Source organism: Neophocaena asiaeorientalis, unplaced genomic scaffold, assembly GCF_003031525.2.
Source record: "Neophocaena asiaeorientalis asiaeorientalis breed wild unplaced genomic scaffold, Neophocaena_asiaeorientalis_V1.1 scaffold256, whole genome shotgun sequence".
In the NCBI taxonomy this organism is placed as follows: domain Eukaryota; kingdom Metazoa; phylum Chordata; class Mammalia; order Artiodactyla; family Phocoenidae; genus Neophocaena; species Neophocaena asiaeorientalis.
In genome coordinates, this window is record NW_020185324.1 from 1618066 (window position 1) to 1641626 (window position 23561).

At 43.1% G+C, this 23561-nt stretch overlaps 1 protein-coding gene across 4 annotated transcripts in view; it reads left to right on the forward strand.

Annotated features, from left to right (window-relative positions):
• Positions 1-23561, forward strand: part of KANK1 (KN motif and ankyrin repeat domains 1) — a 208072-nt gene that overhangs the window by 177997 nt on the left and 6514 nt on the right. For all 4 annotated transcript variants that reach the window (XM_024734215.1, XM_024734213.1, XM_024734214.1 and 1 more), the window contains 6 exons: positions 1799-4453; positions 15458-15655; positions 16308-16416; positions 17603-17845; positions 19253-19340; positions 22409-22628. In XM_024734215.1, the coding sequence (XP_024589983.1) occupies positions 1799-4453; positions 15458-15655; positions 16308-16416; positions 17603-17845; positions 19253-19340; positions 22409-22628 (3513 nt within the window). The remainder of the gene's footprint in view (positions 1-1798; positions 4454-15457; positions 15656-16307; positions 16417-17602; positions 17846-19252; positions 19341-22408; positions 22629-23561) is intronic.

Sequence of the window (23561 nt, forward strand, 5' to 3'; positions counted from 1 at the left end):
ACAGGGCCTCCCCCGGGGCGCAGTCCCCGCCGGCCCGGGAGCGGGGCGGGCGGCAGCGGGCACCCGGCCTGGAGGGTCTAGGCCGGCCCAGCTTAGAATCAACGCGTGCCGTGAGATCTGTCTGACACCCAAGCCTGCTGTTTTTCTTTGCTGATGGAATTTCAGACAGCATTGGAAACAGGTCTGGCTGCATACTTTGAGTGAGCATGTTGTCCTTTGTGGAGTTAAAAAGGAAAGAAGACACGTTCTGTTAGCCTGAGCACAAGTTTCCGGGCGCAGAGCTCCCCATCAGCTTACCCTTCCTTAAGCTAGAAAATGATTGGTGTTGAACACCTCTTTCAAATAGAATCCTTTTTCCACGTGGTTTAAAACTGAAATCTAATGGCCAGATTCTAACAGCCAGAACAATTTAATGTTGTTTTAAATGAGGACACGAAGAGAACATAACCTTTTTATTCCTCTGCTTGGCATTTTTCTTTTCTGTACTTTGCTTTCCAGCGTTTCAGAGGGAAGCGGGGGAGTGGAGGTAAAAGGTTTACTCAGAGCTTTCACACTGTCGGGTGTTACATTCAGCACTGTCAAGGGTGGGAATTTGGACTGCTGAGTCCAAATTGCTGGAAGTACCTGGACCTTGACAGCAGTTAGGTGGGCTTTTACACCCAAGGAGAAGGGCAGGGGTACAGATGGCTTGCATTTTTACTCATCACTTTGGGATCCTTCCCATAGCTCTCAAATGCAGATCTTGGTATTATGACTCTAGGAAAACACATTACTTAATCCTGCAATTTAAACAAAAATGGCCTTGGTTTTCAGTTTGAAATGCGTAGCTCAGGTCAGCAGCAAGGTCTGTGCCTTGAAAGATTCCTGTTTCCTTTTCTAAATGGTTTAGCCAGAAGTAGCATTTATCAAATGCCACACGATCCAGTGTTTGGAGTATAGGTTTGTCCTTATTTTCATTCTCCTTTGCATCTGTTTGGATCCATCACAAATGCAAAACAAGGTATTCTTGGAATAGTGAATGTTTTGTCCAAAAGAAGTCAAAGAGGAAAACACATTTGGGGTTTGGTTTTGTTTTTAAATGGGAAGACACACAACATAGGTGAAGTGAAGTCTGTCCTCCAACTGTTCTTGCCCCCATGCTGCTGGAGTTGATCACTCAGTGTCCCCTGTGTCCCCGCTTTCTCTGCAAGGAAGGTGTCAAGGCAAATTGTGACCTTGTGGGGGTGGTCAGGCACTGGGGTACGCTGGCCGCCAGTTAGAAAGGCTGTATGGTCTGCAAAAGAGTAGTAGGTGGGAGAACTCAGGTCCAGGCTTCCTGGATCTGAACTGACTTGGTCTGTTACTTTAAGACTTCTCACTTTTTGTGCCTCAGAGTACACTTTGTAAAATAGGCGTCATAACGACTGCTGTCTATACTCCAAAGGGACTGTAGACGGCAAAAGAAATGATCAACTTGAAAATGCTTTCCAGTCTTTTTAATGCATTCTTTTTTAAAAAATCGAGTATTTAGTAAGGACTTACTGTGTGCTTGGCTCTTAAAAATCATTTTCTCATTACATTCTTTTAACAACCTTATGATTTAAATACTTGTTTGCATTTTTACTCAGGGGGAAACTGAAGTTCTGAGAAGTTTGTTAACTCTCTCACCCAGTTGATAAGCTGTAGATTCAGGGTTAGAGCATAGATTTGTCAACTCTTAAATCATACTAGCTTACCACACTGCAACATATGACAAATGTTAGTTTTTACCATTATGAGTATTACATGGCGTTATAATAGTTTCTTCTTTCTCTCTTAGGAAAAGCAGATGATGTTCTGAATGGAGATCATGACAGGGGACAAAAAGGTCCTTATTTTGTGGAGACCCCCTATGGTTATCAACTAGACTTAGATTTCCTCAAATACGTAGATGACATACAGAAAGGAAACACCATCAAGAAAGTGAACATCCAGAAGAGGCGGAAGCCATCTGTGCCACGCCCAGAAACCAGGGCCGCACCTGGCCATCAAGGTGTGTGGACTTCCACCGAGTCCCTCTCATCCTCCAGCAGTGATGGCAACAAGCAGTTAGCCCAAAGTGAAGTTACATCAGCTCCAGTCCCAAGGCCACCTGCCCCTCTGGAGACCTCACCCACTTTTTTTACCATCCCAGAAAGCCGACAGTTGCCACCACCATCCCCGCAACTCCCAAAGCACAACCTTCATGTCACCAAGACACTGATGGAGACCCGGAGAAGACTCGAACAGGAGAGAGTCACCATGCAGGTGGCACCTGGTGAGTTCCGAAGGCCCAGGCTGGCCAGTTTTGGAGGCGTGGGCTCCACGAGCTCCCTCTCCTCATTTATGGGTTCTGGAAACCACAATCCCGCCATGCAGCAGCATCAGAATGGATACCAAGGCAACGGGGATTATGGTGGCTATGCCCCAGCTGCTGCCACCACCTCTTCCATGGGGAGTTCCATCCGCCACAGCCCTCTGAGCTCAGGGATCTCCACTCCGGTGACCAACGTGAGCCCCGTGCACCTGCAGCACATCCGTGAGCAGATGGCCATTGCCCTGAAACGCCTGAAAGAGCTAGAAGAGCAGGTGCGAACCATCCCTGTGCTCCAGGTGAAGATCTCTGTCTTGCAAGAGGAGAAAAGGCAGTTGGCTTCACAGCTGAAAGACCACAGAGCTGCATCCCAGAACGATGTCTGTGGTGTGAGAAAGAGGTCCTACAGTGCTGGGAACGCATCCCAGCTGGAACACCTCTCCAGGACCCAGAGAAGTGGCGGGGAATTATACATTGACTATGAGGAGGGAGAAATGGAGGGGGCGGAGCAGAGCACCCAGAGGATAAAGGAATTCCGGCAGCTCACAGCAGACATGCAGGCCCTGGAGCAGAAGATCCAGGACAGCAGCTCTGAGGCCTCCTCAGAGCTCAGGGAGAACGGGCAGTGTCGGCCTCGAGAGTGCCAGTCTGTGGCTGTGGGTGCTGATGAGAACATGGACAGCATTGTCGTGCACCACAGGGGCGCCAGGTCCTGTAAGGATGTTGCTGTAGGCACGGTCACCGCGACGAGGAATTCTGGGGTCAGCGTGACAGAAGCCATGCTTGGAGTGACTACCGAAGCTGACAAAGAAATTGAGCTGCAACAGCAGACCATAGAAGCCTTAAAGGAAAAGATCTATCGCCTGGAAGTACAGCTTAAAGAAACCACCCATGACCGGGAGATGACTAAACTCAAGCAAGAGCTGCAAGCTGCTGGCTCGAGAAAAAAAGTTGACAAAGCTATGATGGCCCAGCCGCTCGTTTTCAGCAAGGTGGTGGAGGCAGTGATACCCACAAGAGACCAAATAGCTGGCAGTCACGTGGACGTGGTTGACACCTGTGTCGGGACCTGTGTGCAGACAAATAGCGTAGGCATCTCCTGCCAGTCCGATCGTGAGAATAAAATGGTGGGGCCTGAGCTGCCCATGAATTGGTGGATTGTTAAGGAAAGGGTGGAAATGCATGACCGATGTACTGGGCGGTCTGTGGGGACGTGTGACAAGAGCGTGGGTGTGGACATCAGCGTCTGTGAAACAGGCAGCAACACGGAGGAGTCTGTGAGCGACCTGACACTCCTCAAGACCAACCTGAATCTCAAAGAAGTCCGCTCCATCGGCTGCGGAGATTGCTCTGTCGATGTGATCGTCCGTTCCCCAAGGGAGTGCATCTCCCGGAGTGTGAACACGGAGGCCGTCAGCCAGGTGGAAGCTGCTGTCATGGCAGTGCCTCGAACCACGAGCCAGCACAGCAGCACGGTTCTAGAACAGGTGTCCCAGTTCACCAACACCGAGACAGCTACCCTCACAGAGTCCTGCACCAACACTTCCCTCAGCACCATGGACAAGCACACCAGCACCCGGACTGTGGAGATGCGGACTGTGGCGGTCGGAGAAGGCCGCGTCAAGGACGTCAGCTCCGCTAAGATGCGGTCCGTCGGAGTTGGAACGGTGCTCTCCGGCGCCTCTGGGTTCGACAGGCCATCCTCTGTGAAGACCAAAGAGTCAGGCGTGGGGCACATCAGTATTAACGACAACTGTCTGGTTGGTCTGAAAATGAGGACCATAGCTTGTGGCCCTCCGCAGTTGACAGTGGGGCCGACCGGCAGCCGGAGGAGTGTAGGGGTTGGGGACGAGCCCGTAGGAGAGTTCGTGGAGAGCCCCCAGCCCCAGGCTCCGTCCAGAATGGTGACAGGCTTGGATCACTACATTGAGCGTGTCCAGAAGCTGCTGGCAGAGCAGCAGGCGCTGCTGGCTGAGAACTACAGTGAACTGGCAGAAGCTTTTGGGGAACCTCACTCACAGATTGGCTCCCTCAACTCCCAGCTCATCAACGCCTTATCGTCAATCAACTCTGTCGTGAAGTCTGCAAGCGCTGAAGAGCTGAGGCCTGACTTCCTGAAAACCAGCCTGGGTAAGGTCACAGGTAGGTGGTGCTCCTGAGGGTCCTGGGAGTGAGAGAGGATGGGGGACAGTGGAAATCCAGGAGGTAAGGATTTTTTTTTTTTTTCGCCTGGCGGAGCTATTTTTTGGAACCATGGAGAAAGCTTCAGAATGGTAATGGGTAGAATGAAAACCAAGAATCTAAATCCATAAGCAGCTCTGCTGATTCTCATTATCTGATAGTTTCATTAAGGCTAGAAGAAGAAAAGCATACTAGTGTTGGCTGGCTTAGGGGCTGTCTTGGGGGGCTGCTGGTTTGCTAGATGCCTTTCCGTTATGTACTTGCTCATTTTATACAGGATGGCCTGAAAAAGAGTCCTGCCCTGTTTGTATCCGCAATTACCAGTGTATGATCAATGAAAAAATACTGGTATGAAGTGTTTTTAATTAAAACTTTTTATGAGGGGACAGAGATTCCATTAATTCATGTATCAGTTCAACAAATAATGATTACATACCTGCTTTGTTTCAAACATAGGCTCTTGTTTTCATGGTGCTTACATTTCCAGTTGGGGGCACAGGCAATAAACAATATACCTAAATATGTCAGGAGGTGGTACGTGCTATGAAGGAAGGAACTCCACTTAGAGAAACAGTGAGTGGTGGCGGAGAGGTGAGGGCAGTTGGAGATGGCGTGGTCCAGGAAGGCCTCTCTGACAAGGAGCCCCTGAGCCAGAACCCTGAGACAAGGGAGGCCTTTCCCACTGTTCATTGTGTTAGGTGCTTACATTTTTGTCTTTCTCATACTTTCCCTTATTCATTGGGATTCCTGCTCACCCCGGCTTTTCTTTTTTCTTTTAATAAATTTATTTATTTATTTTTCGGTGCATTGGGTCTTCTTTGCTGAGCGTGGGCTTTCTCTAGTTGCGGCGAGCGGGGGCTGCTGCTCTTCGTTGTGGTGCGTGGGCTTCTCGTTGCGGTGGCTTCTCTTGTTGCGCAGCATAGGCTCTAGGTGTGCGGGCTTTGGTAGTTGTGGCACGTGGGCTTCAGTAGTTGTGGCTCATGGGTTCTAGAGCGCAGGCTCAGTAGTTGTGGCGCATGGGCCTAGTTGCTTCGTGGCATGTGGGGTCTTCCCGGACCACGGCTCGAATCCGTGTCCCCTGCATTGACAGGTGGATTCTTAACTACTGCGCCACCAGGGAAGGCCCTGGCTCTTCCTTAAATTGAAGCTAATAATGGAGAAATTACCCTGGAAGATTTGGTGACATGCTATTTCCCTGTGAGCCTCACTAAAATAAGTTCCCCTGTTGTCAGCTGCATGTGGTTCTGATTGTACATATTATCATCCTACCACTGGGTTCCATTCCTGGCTCTCGAGCTGTCACAAAGCAGCATGACCTGGGGAAGGAAAGTCATCCTTCTTTATACTTCCTTGTGAAATGGGCAGTCAAAGGGCATCCATCCTGTAAGGTTGTCAGTGTGTTCATCCCTGGCCCCCAGTGAGCACAGGGTGGCCTTTGTCGTCCTGGGGGTGGTGCTGCTAGCACGTCCAGTGTGGTTTCTTTTGTTGATGTGCCAAAGTGTAGCTGAGGTTTGGGAAGTACTAAAGAAACACACTCTCTCCTCTGGCCCAGTGCTACACATAAAATGAATTAAAGTGCTTCAAATGATTGGTGTAGTGTGCATTAAATTTAATTTTATGTGGAAACGTGCAGTAGAGACTTAAATGTAACTTAATAAACAAAAAGTTCAAATTCTTTGTTTTCCCTCTATAACCAAAAGAGCAATGGTTAAAATAGACTGAAATAGATTATTTTTATATCTTCTGAGGTTTCACCTCCAAACCTGAATTAGTTTTTAGTAGCTGTGCTGTGGACCAGATAGCTTATTGTGGAAGAAAATTGAACATGACAGTGACAGCTGATGTATGACAGATTTTTGCCTTTTGGAGTTAAAGGAGTCTAATAAGTTTACAGGGAGTCATTTTAGAGTCAAGAGATTAAAATGATGTTTGAACCGAAGCAAGGTCTTAAGTAACTAATAATATGTCTGTTTCTACTTCTTTTTAAAAATCATGATGTCAGATGTTGAAGTCAAAATGAAACTCTTAAATACCTCCAGACACACATGGTACACTGCATCATCCGTTGTAAGAGCAATTTCCTGCCAGCCTTCCTCCCTCCTCCCGAAACTGGGGTTTCTATTTCACATTCCTGCCAAAAATATTCAGGTGAATCGTTGGGGTAATCTGCCTGGCACCCAGAGCATCAAGACCCAGGGAGGAGGTTTTGTCTGGCTGTGTTACAGTGTTTTTTGGTCTATTTCCAGTCACACTGACATTCCAGACATCACTATTTTGATCTGACCCTACACATGTACACCCGATTAATCAGCTAAAATGCAGGAGACCTACAACATTTGTGAACAAAAGTATAAATATTCTTCATAGAACTTACTTGATCATAGGGGCAGCTCCCTCTCAGAGCATGCAAGAACAACTTTAAATTATTTCTGTAATTCCCATCACATTTGTATTTTGCTTTAAAGTTCTAATGAAGGAATTAGGTTAGGAACTCAATCCAGAGAATTACATTTTTGTTATCTCGTGCGTGTTGTATGGGCTGGAAATGAAAGCAGTTCAGTGTAGTAGAGATCTCAACGTCTGCAGGCTGTGAAGAGTGAAGGTGTGTCAAATGTACTCCAGCTTATTGTTCACACCGAACACTACAGAATATTGCTCACATACAGTCTAGAATACATTTCTTGACCTTGGGGAAGATGGCGGAAGAGTAAGATGCAGAGATGACCTTCCTCCCCACAGGTACACTAGAATACATTTCTGTACCAAAAGGAAAATGGAGTATAGAAAGGTAGTCATCTCAAACTTTCTTCCCCAAATCAAATGATAAGAAGTTTGAGTTTGACATCACCAAAAAGAGCATATAAATGATCACTTATGTGAACCTAGTACTTTAGTTTAAAGAATTTAAGTTTGGGCTCCAAAGCCAGGTATTCTGGGTTCGAATTCCTTCTCGGCACTAGGACAGGTTGTCTTTGTTCCCCTACAGGGTTGAAATGAAGATTTAGTGTTGTCAGTGTGAGTAAAGCATTTGGGATAGTCTGCACCACAGAGGATAAATGCTGGCTCTCATTGCTGTTAACTGTTTTCTGTACTTCCAGAAATGGAAATGTAGATCTAGAACAAATTGCCAAGCAAATGTGCTACAAATAGTCTTTTGTGTTTAATGCAAATTATTGTCTTCGTAATTCTGGCTGGCCATCCGCCTTCCCCCACCCTCCAATGGTTATACCTCCCCAGCTAACAATTTTATCAAGATAAAGATATCAATAACAATGGGAAAACACAAAATGAGTAGAATAAATTTTCAATTCAGATTCTTTCAGAATCTATGTCAAAGCTCAAAATGAAGCCTAAAATTAAATTAGGTGTATATTAGTACCAAACCCAGAGAATTCTCTTCAGTTTTCCTAGCGTTGAAGATTTGAAGGTATTGCTTTTTAGTATGCAAAAGAGCATTATTTTTATCAGCAAAATAATAATGCGTAACACTCCTATTCAATTTCTTGAAGTTATAACTGGAGTATGTGCTCGTAAGACACTAACAGTTCAGAAGAGCATAAAATACTGAGAGCCTCCCACATGCTCTCATGGGTTGTGTGTTTGGTGTGTACAAGTGTGCAGGTCTGTATTTTAGACACATTCTGTTTTGACAGCATTTGAATCGTACATATTCTCCTATGTTATTTTTCACGTGAAACATCACAAACAGTTTTTCAGGATTTAAGAGACAATGTCACAGTTTTGATGCAGCTGGAATTTGGTGGTAATCAAAGATGATCTGTAAAGTACTTTTAATTACTAGTAGTATGAGTTTCATGTATTTAATATTTTCTTTCATGGAATTAAAAGGTTAAGAGGAAATAAGTTTCTCAGAAACCTCAGGGAAAAAAATGTTTATTCTTTCTGTAAATCAGTTGGATTGTTTTGGTTTGAGGAGTGGGTTACTTTTTTTTTTCCTTTTCCTTTTTCCCTCTGGAGAGAGGAGGAGGAGAGAGAAAATTCTAGACAAATGACTTGCAGTTACAAATACTTGAAAAATATGTAACTGTCTCTGAGCAGATAACAAACAGAACTATCTGTAACAGTGGAACTTAACTGCCTGCCACATGATTTATAGAAAATTCATCTCTCATACCGGAATAAAAGAACTGCTTTTTAAATCAGCTTCCATATTTGCACTTAGTTATCTTGGGCTTGCTAAAAAAATGTATGAACTTGAAGTCATTCCCATAACTGTGAAAGCAATTTTGTAGACAGAGATCTGAGCCAAAGCAAAAGCAGGGAAAATTAAGTCATTACAAAATACCATTTCTAGTTAGTTTTCTTAGTTCAAATCATATACCATTTACTTGTCCCAGTACCTTTCTTTAAAATCACAATTTTCTTTTAGTAAATGCTACAAGCATTGAATAATCCAAACCAAATGTTTCTGGAACCCTGCGGTGTGTGGTAGCATGATGTGAAAGTCCATTGACCCGGAGGTCAGAGGGCTGACATCTGGTTCTGGCTGCCCAAGAACTTGGAATAACACTTTAGGGGGGTTTGGGCTGCCGTGTCCTCCTGTGTCATGAGAGGGTAGGATTAGATTTTTCTTGCTTGGGCCCTTTCAGCAGAATTATTCTGTAAAAGTAGCTCTTCACCAGGCTGCCCATCAGATTCATCTGAAGAACTTTTTTCCCCCAAATTCATGAGTTTTCTGCTGCAACCCACTGCTACCACCAGCCACTCAATAGGCACACTTGGGCCCTATTTCAGGGAAATACTGTTGGAATAAACAGACTTAAAGGGAGTCTTATTAATCTGGGCTCCATAGCTTCATGAATAGTTTTGTGTTTGGAATTTTTGTGAAGAAAGTGTATGATTTTTTTTTTAACTTTTTTTTTTTTTTTTTTTGCGGTACGCGGGCCTCTCACTGTCATGGCCTCTCCCGCTGCGGAGCACAGGCTCCAGACCTGCAGGCTCAGCGGCCACGGCTCACGGGCCCAACTGCTCCGCGGCATGTGGGATCCTTCCGGACCGGGGCACGAACCCACGTCCCCTGCATCGGCAGGCGGACCCTCAACCACTGCGCCACCAGGGAAGCCCCAAAAGTGCATGATTTTTATCAGATTCTCAGAAGGGATAGTTGACCCTCAGAGACTGAAATTACAGATCTAGGACATCTGTTACAGACCTTCGTTAAAAGCACTTCAGCCCTGAGGAAAATCTTTTACAAAGATTTAAAATCCACCACCTTTGTGAGCCCTTCAGCTGACACTTGTTTGAAAATCTTCTTCTTTTAAACTGATGCGTTATCGTTTTAAATGGGTATTAGTGAAATGTATGCACTCTGGAAAAAGATGCATGTTTACTTTGACACTTCTACTCTGAATGAATCCGTAAAGTATATAGTTCATTTCTGGCTAATGCATGGAGATTGGTGTTTTTTAAGAACAGAAGTGGCTTTAAGTTCCTGGATGTCCAGTCATAAACGATGAAAGAATTGTTGGTACTGGGTGATGGTTACAACTGTTTGTTCTTCCTCCAATCAGCGAGGCGTTTGTATCTCAGTAAAGATGTTTAAAGTCTGCTCTGTTCCCATCTCTATTCAGGTCAATTGATAGCTATGCATTCAGTGTCAACTATATGCAAAGTGTGGTACTTAAGCAGAGAGAGAGAGAAAGTGGTCAAAGCCTGGAACTTGCAATCCAGTTGGGAAGCCAAGACACATATACCAGAAATATGAATGATAACCTATGGGGGGTATATGTTAGCCACCAAATAATGTGAAAATAAAAGTGCTTGAAGAATTCAGCTGCAATTAAGCTCTCTGAGGTTTAGGGAAGAGATGAGTTTAGTGTGGAGAGGACGACGACGTTAGCTGCATCTGGAAGAACACAGAGCACATCTTGTTTAACCCAACAGTTAATGCAGCCTGTCAGCGTGGGTTTTCTGGGTCAGGTCTTGGGTTGGTGTGTAATTAAATGTGGGTGGCGTTGTGGTGAGGGAGAATCTGATTCTTAATCCACTCAGCATTTTAATTTCTAAGTACCCACTTTTAGATACGTTCATGACAGCTGTCTGGTATGTTCTCAGGAAAATACTAAAGTGGCCCTAGAAATTATTACACTGTGGCTCTTACCATTTAGTGGCTTTATGTTGGTGGCCACACGCATTGGTATTCAGGCAGAGTTCTGAGCGATGGGCCTGCAAACAGAAAGGGATTGTCCTTTCTCCTCCATCAAAGCTACATACTTTCCCCTTACAGGTAATGTGTACCAAATAAAGAAGGTGATACTTCATGAATAATCTCTATTGTCTATTCCCCAAACCAACATGTGGGTGAAAAGGGTGAATTTGTGCTCACGCCCTTTTCCTTATGGAAAAACTAGAAGTGTTATTTTAGACCTCTTTGAATTCTTAATTACACTTCGGGAAAATGCCTAAATGATTGAACGGCCTCCATTATGACTCAGAAATTTCAGTCCTACCTTTTTGACAAGTAAGCTAGATGTTCTTTAAAAATCAAATCAGAATGTTTAAATGAAAATTTGGCACAATAACATGGTCAGTTAGTTGGCGGCACTGTTCATAATTGTGCTTTTAGAAGGCACTTGGCATTATAAATAAAAATATGAGTCAGCGTGCCGGAAGAATTGCAGTATGTGAGCAGGGCAACTTTTAAGATCCATTTAAATATATTTTAAAATATCAATTTTCTAACAGATTTAGAAACAGATTTCTATATACCAACAACTAATACCCATTCCGGATGGATAAATATCACAGAGGAAACTGGAGAAGGTGATCTCTTTAAAAACTTCTCCATCTCTAGTTTTCATTGCTTTTTTAAAAAATATCAAGTACTTTGCTTTAACTTTTCTAAAGTCAAAAACGTAAAAAAAGTTTTCCTTTTAAGTTACTTATTTTTCATTACAGTTTGCCTTAGCTAGTAGTATAATTATCCATGTATTAAATGCTAAGCGTACTTTAGAATTAGAATTAATACTTCGAGGATGCTTTTATTTTCCAGAGCACTGAGATTTCTGTCATTTGCTGTCTTTTAGTTATCACTAATCTGGTCAAGTCATAAAATGAAGCTCATGCTTTATTGGCATTTATGGCCATTATAAGTTTGAGTTAACGACCGAAGACCACACAGTTGCCCACTCCCCTGTTCACTAACTCCCCCGTGGTGCCTTCGGAAACTCTTGAGCCCTGGGGGGAATTTTGAGCAGCTAGGCCATAGTACCAGACTTAGGAAGGTGTTTGGTGATTACTCCTGTTGTTTTACCCTTATTGTTTGCATAGCATTTACTTTTGGTCATGGACTTCTACCATTAGTGGTCCAGGGCTGCTAACTAAACCAACAATAATTCCTAATAATTCACATGGTCCAAGTTGATGGAGTGAAACCGGAGGGAAGTCTAAACTCTTGTTTTTGGCAGTCAAGTTTTACACTGTTTTCAGCAAATTTTTGATTGGTTAATTTAATTCACTGGTTCTCAATCCTAGCTGTACGTTAGAATCGTTTGCAGAGCTTTTAAAAACTGCTAATACTTGGGCCCACCTGCAGATATTTCATTGTATCTGTATTTTTAAAAGCTTTGCCCCCAACTCAGGTGACTCTAAAGGGCAGCCAGGGTTGAGACCATTGAATTTTGCTGGCCACTTTATTTTTGGCTTTCTTGGCTGCACTCTTCCTGTGTTTTATTGAAACACAGCAGTCATTTGTCAGTCTTAGGCTGGTGCGTGTGTCATCTTATGTGTGCCTGCTAACCACAATGGGTCTTTATCAAGTTCAGATAATTGTTTCTGGGTCACTCAAGAGAGCCAGAGTTTCAACACCATCTAAAAAACATTTTCTGGCAATAAAGGTGACAAATTTCCTCTGATCCAGCTAATGAGAACTAGTTTAACGGTTAGCGTTGTTCTTTGCCTTGCTAGTTAGTCTTAACAGAATCCCTATGACTTTCCATTGAATGACACAGGCATTTATTTAAGGCTTTCCATTGTCCAGCACTGTTCAGAGCACTGAAGAGGACCCCAGGTATGAATGTAGCGTGGAGGGACTCAGGGACTTCCATTCTCACAGAGCGAACACGTGTGAGACCAAGGAAACGGAGGGCAGGGTATATTCTGGTCTGGACAGTAAGTACTGCAGAACAGTGAGGGGAAAAGGTCTTTGTGGAATGGTATCATAGGAGGAAGACTAGAGGAAACAGAAGTGAAAAGAGTATGGGTAGAATTCTGCTGGTAAAGAAAGCTGAAATTCTAGGCCGGTAGGACAGTCTAGTAAGGAAGGGCACAGAGGAGGGAGTAATTAAGTCACCAGACCACTCTGAATGAGTAGAGGGTAGGAGTTGTTGAGCAGTTAAACTACCCCAGGAAAGAAGAAGCTGTCCATGTTCACTGTGAAGGATACTCAGATGCCTGCTTGAGAGGGTGGACCTTGATTGGAGAAGCTTTAAAAAGCCCTAGTTTACAAAACTAAGTTCTGGAGAAGAGGAGTATTTGCCTCCAGTGGGAAGATTGTCTGGAAAAGGGCAGCACGTGGGAAGTGTGGATTTACTGGGTTTTTAGAAATGTTCTATTTCTGAATTAGGGAGGTGCTAACACAGGCACGTACATTTCCGAAAATTCATCAAACTCTGCACTGAAATTCTGTGCGTTTTACTGTATATAAATTATACCTCAATTTAAAAATATTTTTTAAAGCCGTGTTTAGAAGGAAAGAGAACCTATGGATTAAAAGACTTAAAAACCATAGCAGCCAGTGGAAGTATAGGACTGAGGTTCTGATTCAAGCACTCTATAAAAAAAATTTTAAGAGATTGGAGAAATGTGAATACTGACCAGATATGTGATCATTTTAAATTCTCTTTTTTTTAAGATTTGATAGTTTTAGCTTTATACTTACTTTTTGAGAACTGTGTTAGGAATATATACTAAAATATTTATGAATGAAAGTGGTAGGGTCTTCAGCTTGTGCTTCAGAGGAATCCAGTGTGAGTGGTTGGAGGAGGTGTAGATGAGCCCAGATAGCTGATCATTATTGAAACTAGTGCTGGGGACAGAGGGGTTTATTATACTGTTGTCTACTTTTGTGGCCGTTTAAGGTTTCAATAACAATAAAAACTATTTATGTATTTGCATTTTAAAAATCATTGTTGGTCCTTGAATGGAGAAGTGGTTAGTGAAAGTGTTTCTCTAGGAAGTATTCTGGTACTTGAGGATTAACATACTGAGACTCTTTGGAGGTTACTGCGTAATGATGAATGAAGTTGGAAAAGGAGGAATGAAGACAAATGCCCTGCTTTGTTTACTTCAAGTAAGACAAAGGAACTTGAGACGTTTCTTATTTGCTGTTAGGGAGACACATCAGGTCGTGGGGGCAACTGAATATTATTTGGAGGACTACAGTTAGTACTGTCTGCGTGTGCTGAGGAGGGAGGTGGATTTGTGAAGGAATCACCAGGGAGCACCCCGTGCCTCTGGAGGTAGAGGAGGGAGCATTGTGAGTGGACAGAGTACCATTTGCAGAATTAGGAAATGTCAGCCACACTAAAAATTCTGTGATATACTTGTATATGTGTGTGTGTGTGTGTGTGTGTGTGTATAAATTACATTATAATAATCCAATTTTTCTGCTTCACCAGTAAACAAATATTTTTTAAAATGTAGTTTAATTTTTGTTTTTTTAGAAATTTATTTATTTTTTATTTGTTTATTTTTGGCTGCGTTGGGTCTTCATTGCCACGCATGAACTTTCTCTAGTTGTGGCAAGCAGGGGCTACTCTTTGTTGCGGTGTGGGCTTCTCATTGTGGTGGCTTCTCTTGTTGAGGAGCACGGCCTCTAGGCACGCGAGCTTCAGTAGTTGCGGCACGCAGGCTGAGTAGTTGTGGCTTGCGGGCTCTAGAACGCAGGCTCAGTAGTTGTGGTGCACAGTCTTAGTTGCTCCGCAGCATGTGGAGTCTTCCCGGACCAGGGATCGAACCCGTGTCCCTTGCACTGGCGGGTGGATTCTTAACCTCTGTGCCACCAGGGAAGTCCAGTAAACAAATATTAAGTACCTAACATATGTAAAAGCAACCTAGAAGATGTGGTGAGAGAAACAAAGTTGATTAGAACCATGTGGCACCCTCAAAATATTTACAGACAAGAAGGGAGTCTAAGACAATCAAGCGAATCAACTACTACGTTGTATTATAGATCCTATAAGAGAGTCTGAAAGATGGGCCATGAGAGTTCAGAGAAAGGAGAGTTAATTTCCGGTAGGGAGATGAGGGAAGGCTCGGAAGAGGAAGCGATGGGAAGGTTGGCCATGTGAGGGAGGGTGGGGAAGGAACATCACCAGGTAGAAGAAAATAAGCTAAGGCAGGTGTGCTCTTAGGAGAAAAAGAGACCCCACTTTCTACACTGGGAGGAGTTCCATCTACTGGGGTGCAGTTCACACCCCAAAAAGGACCACAGGTATAGTGGGAAATAAACTTGGAGAGGTAAGTTGGTGCCGAGTGGCAGATGGTGTAGAATCTGGCTAAAGAGTATGGACTACGTTTCCTGAGTGGTGGGGAGCTTTTTAGGTTTCGTTTTAGCTGGAGTTAGGATGGGATTTGAGCTGAGTGGGAGTTCTACTCTGCAGCAGTGCGGGAGAGGGGGAAATGTGAAGGAAAGGGGACAGTCATGATGCTACACTGGTGGCCCAGGCCAAAGTTAGGTGGTAGCACCAGAACAGAGAGAAGAGAGGCACTGTGGAGTTTGACCAATCCAGATATGGTCATAAAGGGAAGGGATCATGGTCAAGAAGGCCTTGGGGGTTTGATTTTGGATGGCTTGGCCATTAATGCCAATTATGCAAAAAGAAAACACCAGAAAAGCACTTGAGAAAAGGATGAGTTGCAAGAATTTTTTTTTTTTTATACCATTTAGCCCATTTTATTTGGTCCCAGCATCACACACTTCTACAACCTTCTCCTTCCTGACAGGCAGTAATTTGGAATACACCTGTAAGTGTGGAAGTCTTCAATCAGGAGGGCCATTAAACTCCCAGACATCCCGGCATGAGCAAGAGGTGGGGACCACAGAAGGGAAGCCCATCAGCAGCCAGGATACCTTCCCCACTCAGGAAAGCACGCTGTCTCCAGTGAACCTGACAGACGACCAGATAGCCGCTGGCCTCTATGGTAACTTTCCTCACTCACGGCCCCTCTCGGCATCAGGGTTCTAGGACCAGAGTTGTCAGCATTCCAATCTAATGTCAGTGTGCCTTATAAATTGACCTGGAAGAATGATTACACAGTTGTTAGGAAGGTAGGCCTAGATTATCTTTAAGATTATCAAAGAAAGCCATGCAGTCCCCTTAAGAAAACTCATCTGATGTTGCAAATTACAAAATATTTTAAACAGCATTTCACTCTTTCATAGTTCGGCAGGTATAAATTTTTTTCCAGGTTATCTCAACTGAAAAAAAAAAGGACTAATAATCCCTATCTTAGTGCCTAGATGGTTTCTGAGAATCAAGTGAGACGTGACATCACTTTATAAACAATAAAGCCTGATACAGATGCTAGTTGTCACTGCTTTTGTTATGTCTGGAAGGACGAATGGATTTTTTTTTTCCATTTAAAGAACATTATTAATGGAACTTTGAAGTATTTTCTTTGCATGCACACAATTTTCCAGTGAATTTTGGGCAAGTTTCTCATATATACATGCCAAGATCTATATTAACATGCATAAAATAATAAATGTACATGAAGAAAGCATACCTGTTCACTTAACTTGCATGGGTATGAGTTGTATTAATTTTGATCACCATGATTCACTTTTCCACAGTATGTACAAATAATGAAAGTACACTGAAGTCCATCATGAAGAAGAAAGATGCCAACAAAGATTCAAATGGAGCGAAAAAGAATCTTCAGTTTGTTGGCATTAATGGAGGGTAAGGAAAGATGGTGGTACTGGTGTTTATACGCGGTCTGTCTGTTTCCTTTGCCTCCTGCCTACTCCAGTCATATTTAAAGGTGCCTGGTCTGGAATGCTACCACATCTGGGTGACGGAAGATTCCCTCCTCAGAAAGGTGCATTTGGGCTTCTCTTCTCTCTTCTTGCTATCTTTAAGGATATTTCACTCTTGAAAGGATATGTGATGAAGCTGAGTAATTTACATCTTCTCACCTCTGATGTGAAACAAACGGTCTTCAACAAAAGCAACAGGCAGCAGGTTCCCTGTTGGACAGCGTGTACTTAACTGTATCAGAACTGAGCGACAACCAGAGACTGAGAAGATCACTCCATGGTCCAGGGATAGTCATCCACTCCTTCAGAATGGGTTGTTTTGCTTAGCTCTCCATGTTTACAGACAAAATATTAGGGCCTTTCACCTGAAGAGTAACCTCGCCACGCCATCAGTTCTTTGCTTTCTAAATAGAATGTGTTTTAGTTGTTTATTCCTTCTCCTTTGGTTGGCCCAGATCAATAGTTAAGTCTGTTTGTCCTCCTACAGTTGAATCAAAGCAATTAATCTATTAATCCATTCATGGCCTTGACAAGAAAACAATAGTGCAGAGTTAGTTGAGATAATATTTATAGTAGTGCGTACCACAAAGATATAACAGTGCTGTCTGTTTTCCAAATCTTTAACGTTTTATTGGGTAATGTGTCCCACAGTTTGGGGAGTGTGTACCAGAGAAACTATTGGTAACTTGCATAATATGTTCACCTTGGACACTGGGAAAATTAACGGTACAAAATAAGAAGAATGGAAGGGGGAAAGAAAAGGAACAGCAAAGATGAAAACCTACAGACTTGGTTTCCATAAAATGAATTTCCTTTGATTTATATTAAGCCAGAGGTGCTATATATATATATATATATATACACATATTTTTTTTTCTGCAAGTGGTATGTGATACCACTTGGCAACCTAGGTTATTCCTTGTTAAGTGAGAACCCATTCAAAACCACCAGACTTCTAAATAGACCTTACTCTGCACTTCTAAGTACAGGGTCTAAAACCACTGATGAAATTTCTGGAGTCAGTTAGCAGGTTTCCCTTCATAAACATTTCTGTCACTGGGTCTTTATGGGCACACCTTGCATCTCCTGAACTCCCAATTGCCACCTAGGTATGAAACCACTTCAAGTGATGATTCCAGCTCAGATGAAAGCTCTTCTTCCGAGTCAGATGACGAGTGTGATGTCCCCGAGTATCCTCCTGAGGAAGTGGAGGACGAAGAGGAGGACCAAGACACTCGGGGGATGGCAGAAGGCCACCACGCAGTTAATGTGGAAGGTCTCACGTCCAGCAGGGTGGAAGATGAAATGCAGGTTCCAGAATGTGAACCTGAGAAGGTGGAAATCAGAGAGAGGTGTGGTACACTCCCCCCCCTCCCCTCACCCTTCCCATGTTTGATGTACTTTGGCAGTAGGATTGGCCGATGAGGAGACTGTGCAGTTGAATCTATGAGTTTGGTCTTTCCACTCACCAAAGGAGGGCTGAACTTTACCTGTGCCTCAGAGGTGTGTACCTCTTGTCATGATGCTAATAAATACAAGTGCAAAAATGATAACTGCTAGATCTCTTATAGTAGCAGAGAGAAGGGCTTGATATCTGTTCACCTTTGTTTCTTTAACTATTTGCTGTCTAATATTACATGTGGAGTCACCATCCGCATAATTGTTAAGCACCACTAAAGCTTCCATTGTTTGAACAACCCACCTTATACTTAAAGGTATGTTAGAATTTTTTGTGACCAACACATTTCACATTTTAAAGTTTCAGATTTTATCATTAGCCATTTATCCTCATACAGGTGTCAGTACTGTTATTACAGGATCACTGTGTGTGAGAGGAACAGTTTTTGGCCTCAACCAAAGATCACAGTTACCATAAAGATGATGTAATCAGTCACATGCCCATATTTTGTTGCTCATTGAGTGATTGGGAACACCACAAGAATGGGTTTGGGAATGTCGTAAACAGCAGCTGAAATATCAAATAAACACTCTGGTTGGCTGAAACATGTACCTAAAAGTGTAGACAATTTTAAAGACTTAACAAATATGGAATTGATGCTTATAAAACAGGAGAGAGTAGAACAGTTGGAAATTTCAGTATGGTGTTTCACCACGTGAAGTGTAACTAGAACATTTCAGAAAACTTATCTCTGATTTGGCAAATGAATGTTTAACTGCGTTAACACAAGGTAAGTGTCTTTAGTTTATATTTCCAAGTATTTTCAAATGGCTCAATAACTTGACATCTGTTGGTTTTTTTCTGAACAGCTTTATTGAGGTATAATTTATATACCATATGTCATCTGACTTTTAAGTTTATATTTTCATGTGGGTTAAACAAACACTTCCTGAGTCACCAAATGTGATTTCAGATGTGTGGTCCACTGGTCAGCATAATGGGTAGGTGGTAATTCAGACCTCTTCAACCCCTCAAGAGTAAAAATATTTTTAAGAATTTAGAACAAAAGGAGCAAAAAATATCCAAGTGTTATTCCATAATGTCACACAGGCCAGAGTGGCGAAGCCGAAAGCTACCCTCATGAAAAGATCCAAGCTCTGGCTGGAGGCCTTGGCTCTGTGTGGTAACGTCAGTCCTCGGACGCCTAGACTCCACCAGGCAAGCACTAGCGGCACCACAACCTGCCAGGGTTGACTTGGGGCCTCCGGTCTTGTAAAGGGTTATAGAGTTTCAGGTAAAAATGCCTTTCCTTTTGTGGCCAGTCATGAGCTCTCTTTCTTTTATTTTTTTCCCCTTTTAGATATGAACTAAGTGAAAAGATGTTGTCTGCATGCAACTTACTGAAAAATAACATAAATGACCCCAAAGCTTTGACCAGCAAGGATATGGTGAGTCTGACCTACAGACACTGTCCCCAGTCTGTACAAAGTGCCCGAGTGGACACCACAGATGAGGCCTCTCTAGCCTGCCCCTGAGCTGTTGTTGCCTGCATGCTTTTCCCCCAGACTATTCCTAGTGTGTGTGGGCAGAGTGAATATCCCGCTGCCCTGCTCACCAGACCACCCTGTGAACGCTTCCCTCAGGCCTGATTTCAGATCTCCTTTCTCCACCCTGTACTTTGCTTGGGAGCTGAGCATCTGCGAGGCATATATTTGCACATGGAAAGGAGGGCTAATTTCAGTCATTCGTCACCTTTCTGCATGTTCTGTTGCTTACAGAACTTGTGATCTAGGCAGCAGAATCCCAGAATTTTTTAAGTTAGCCTTTGTTTTTAAGAGAAACCTATCTAGACCGAGGTCAGCATTCCTTTCAATTATGAAACTGCATATTATGTTCTGATGTGGAATGCAGGCAGTCACTATTTTTAAACCTAGAAATAACTGCACTTATCTTCTCGCAGCTTGAGATTCAGAAGCAAAGAGGTTGGTGGTTGCCTTAGGGAGCACGAATAGCATAACATAGGACAGATAAATGTTTCCGTGGCAATGGTGAATCTGATATCCTTTACAAGTATTGCTCTCCCATGCATTGGTGACATTTAGATGTGTGGCTTCTTTCATAGGTTAGACCAGCCTTCTGGTTGACAGCTCTATTCAGTGCACTGAGAAAGTGTAGCATCTCATGTTATTTTAGATAGTAATGTGCATTTGAATCTTTGCATATTAGCAGTAGATTTAATATGAAAGTTTTATGCTAAATAACTTAAGTCCGCAGCCGGTGAGAAAGTTGTTTCATAGGTCTCACGGGTTTATAGAATTATGAAACCAAAATGTTAAGCCTAGAAGGGATTTATGGAATTATCTAACGCTGGAAAGGCAAATAGTCTTCCTCATACAACAAACACAATCTGAAGAAGAATTGGTGATGGCTGGCACAGGCATGAGAAGTACATGGGGGCATGTGTCTATGAGGCCACTCTATTCTGGTCCATCCTGCTTTAACTGAGGCCCTAAAGATTACGAGTCTTGCCTGGAGTGTCAACTGCTAGTTAATGCTGGGACTAGATTATACCTGTCTTAAGTACTGGTCCATGTTTTGTTTATCCCAGCTAAAGCATATTACCTTATTATATGGCATCTTTTTTTTTTTAATTATGGTATCTTCTCCTATTTGTTTATATTGCTATAGAAACTCAAATTTATCAGAGCCAGCTGAATCTTGACATTCAGATGCTGTGCTGAAAAAGGAGCATGGCAATGATGTTTATAGAAGTCCCTGGCCTGGACATGGATCTACATGTTGAACTCATCAGTATAGAAGTGATGTTTATAGAAGGAAATACTAAACGAAGTCCCTGGCCTGGACATGGATCTACATGTTGAACTCATCAGTATAGACTAAGTGCCTGTCTATGCCTTGGTCACAAATAGTAAAACCAGGAAAAGTCACTGCAGTGTTAATGTTTCCCACTAGGTTTAACCTGAACTTAAAACTGGTGCTTTCGGACCCCAGATTTTATAGCTTTAATACACTTTTTCTTTCACCCTCCCCAAAATACTAGGTTATGTGGTCCTCAGGGAGGACTTTACATTTTTGTAGCCCCAATTGTCAAGCATTTTGTCGGGCACATACTCCAGGATTGCTACATTTTTTTTGTTGATTGGATATTCATTCAGTAAAGAAGTGTTTAAAGTGCTGTGCTGTGAAAAGTCTTGGACATGTGAATGATCACAATGCCAGGGCCATGTAACCATGTCAGGACACTGACTATGTAGCTGTAACTGAGTTCGACACCCAGACGCCATAATTTCCCTTCCTTCTGTGTGAGGCATCCAAAAAATGAAATCTGAATATGTGAAAGAGTGAGCAGAAGAAAAGAAAAATTAAGTGAATTATTTCCTGGCCAGGACCCTTTTCCTCCAGTGACCCAAACTATGATTGCATTGGGTACACCTGAATAATTAGTAGCAGGAAGATAAAGAGATGGGTGTGTTCTGTAATCCCAGTTGCACCTTTTCTATAGAAAGAAGACTACATGGGTTCTGGTGCTTTTGACATAAGCTTTCCATCTTTCTTGATTTATTTTTAAACTTTTAAAGAACAAGCAAAGCACAAATGAATGATAAACTCATATGAAAGAGGGCCCATGAAAAAAGCATTGTGGTTTTCCCCATCTCCAGCACTGGCTCTGCCCAGTCTACATTGAACTTCATGTCCAAGTTTGACTTGATTATCCGTGAAACAAATGCCACGTTCATGTGTCTACAGCCTAAGGGAAAGCAAGTGGGGCTGATGACCAGATACAGATGATCATAATGGGAAAAAGTAATTTGTTTCAGACTTGCTTTTTATTCCCTTTCTGTGGTTGAACATTTGTATTTGGGATGGAGTAGGAATTGGGTTGCCTGCACGGTTATGGTCTCCCAGCCTAGTGCTGTGGAGATGCTGAAGGAGTTGAAGTTGGTCTGGACAGGAAGGAGGTAGCATAATTGTGTTAAGTAATTTCTCCTGTCCTGATTACTATGAAAATCATTTGCAAGGCCAGCGTACCTACATAATATTAATAGTTCAATAATAAATGGAGCCTGGCCTAAGTGGTTTACATGTGTTGCCTCATTTGTCCTCATCACAAACACTGTGAAGGAAAGGTATTTTTACTATCCCCATTTTGCAGATGAGGAAACTGAGGCACAGAATAAGTATCTTCCCCGGCGTCGAACAGCTCGTCAGTAGCAGAGTCAGAATTTGAGCCTTGGTGGTATAATTCTTGCACAGTGCTATAGGCCTGTTTTATAGAAGTTACAATATGTGTGTGTGTTAAAATCAGGAAGGATACTTCAGTTTGGAATTTGAGGCTTCTCTGAGAGCTCTGGGTTTCATTAGTTGTTTTTTGAGAGCAAATTCTGTTTGCACACACTTTTGACTATAAAAGGCCTGCTTTCTTAGGCTTTCAGCTAGGTCTCAGAAATGTCTATAAATAGAAGAACTAATGGCCGATGGCTCGGTGTTTTGGCAGCGGTTCTGTCTGAACACTCTCCAGCACGAGTGGTTCCGCGTGTCCAGTCAGAAGTCAGCCATCCCAGCCATGGTGGGGGACTACATAGCCGCTTTTGAGGCCATCTCCCCAGACGTCCTGCGTCATATCATCAACATGGCAGACGGGAACGGCAACACCGCCCTCCATTACAGTGTGTCCCACTCCAACTTCGAGATTGTGAAGCTGCTCTTGGACGCTGGTACGTTGGTTGTCCCTGTCTCTTCTCTAACAGACTCGGGCTGTGACCCATTTAGAAGGAGCTGGTTGATCCAGCTGATCTCCAGTTCTGTGACCATCCTAAAAAGCCTTTTCATTGCTTTCCCCTGTGATGTGGCAAGAATCGTCCTTGAGTCATTCATGGGAGGCTTGAGGTTTAAACAAAACGGGGTGACACAGACTCCAGATCTGTTTTGAAAGGAGGTGTTGAGGGTGTTCTTGCTGCAGTTTAGCTGTGTTCAGATGAGTTGTATCCCTGGTAACACACATGACTCATGTTCCTGCCTGAGCTGAATCATGCAGGCTTGGTGGGTTCACTCTCAAGAGGCAGAATGCGGCGCCTGGGGCCAGAGTCAAAGCTTTAGTGTTTGTGAGCTGCTCTCTTTGTCCTTGTTCCATGCCCCGCTCCAGCCGCCTTGCAGAGCTGTGCAGTTAGTCAAGATGGGGGCCAAGCAAAGCCACTGTAACAGATTGTGGTAGAATCGACACCATTCCTGCCAAAATACACCCTGTTCCTGGGGAATCGGCATAGAGAAAAGAAAATGCTATTCTTACATCTGAACCATAGTAACGAGAGCAGTGAAAATTTTTGTCTGTAATTGGAATTTGCCATTCCAGAATATAGCCAGTGGATGTATTCAACATGGAGTGAGGCGGTGGCACATAGAAGGGTCCCCTTGCGACATAGTGAGCTTTCAACTTTTTGTTCAAATGGAACAGCCCTGTGATACACTGAGTCTCTAAATCACTTTTATTTATTTTTGAAATACATATTTTTACTTCTAGTATAACTGATACAGAATTCACAGTACCTCAGTCTAATTAATGAGAACACAATGTGAACATCTGATTTAGAATATGCAATACAATTGTCCAATTTTCCCATTCTGCTTCTTGACCCAACTGTCCGATTTTT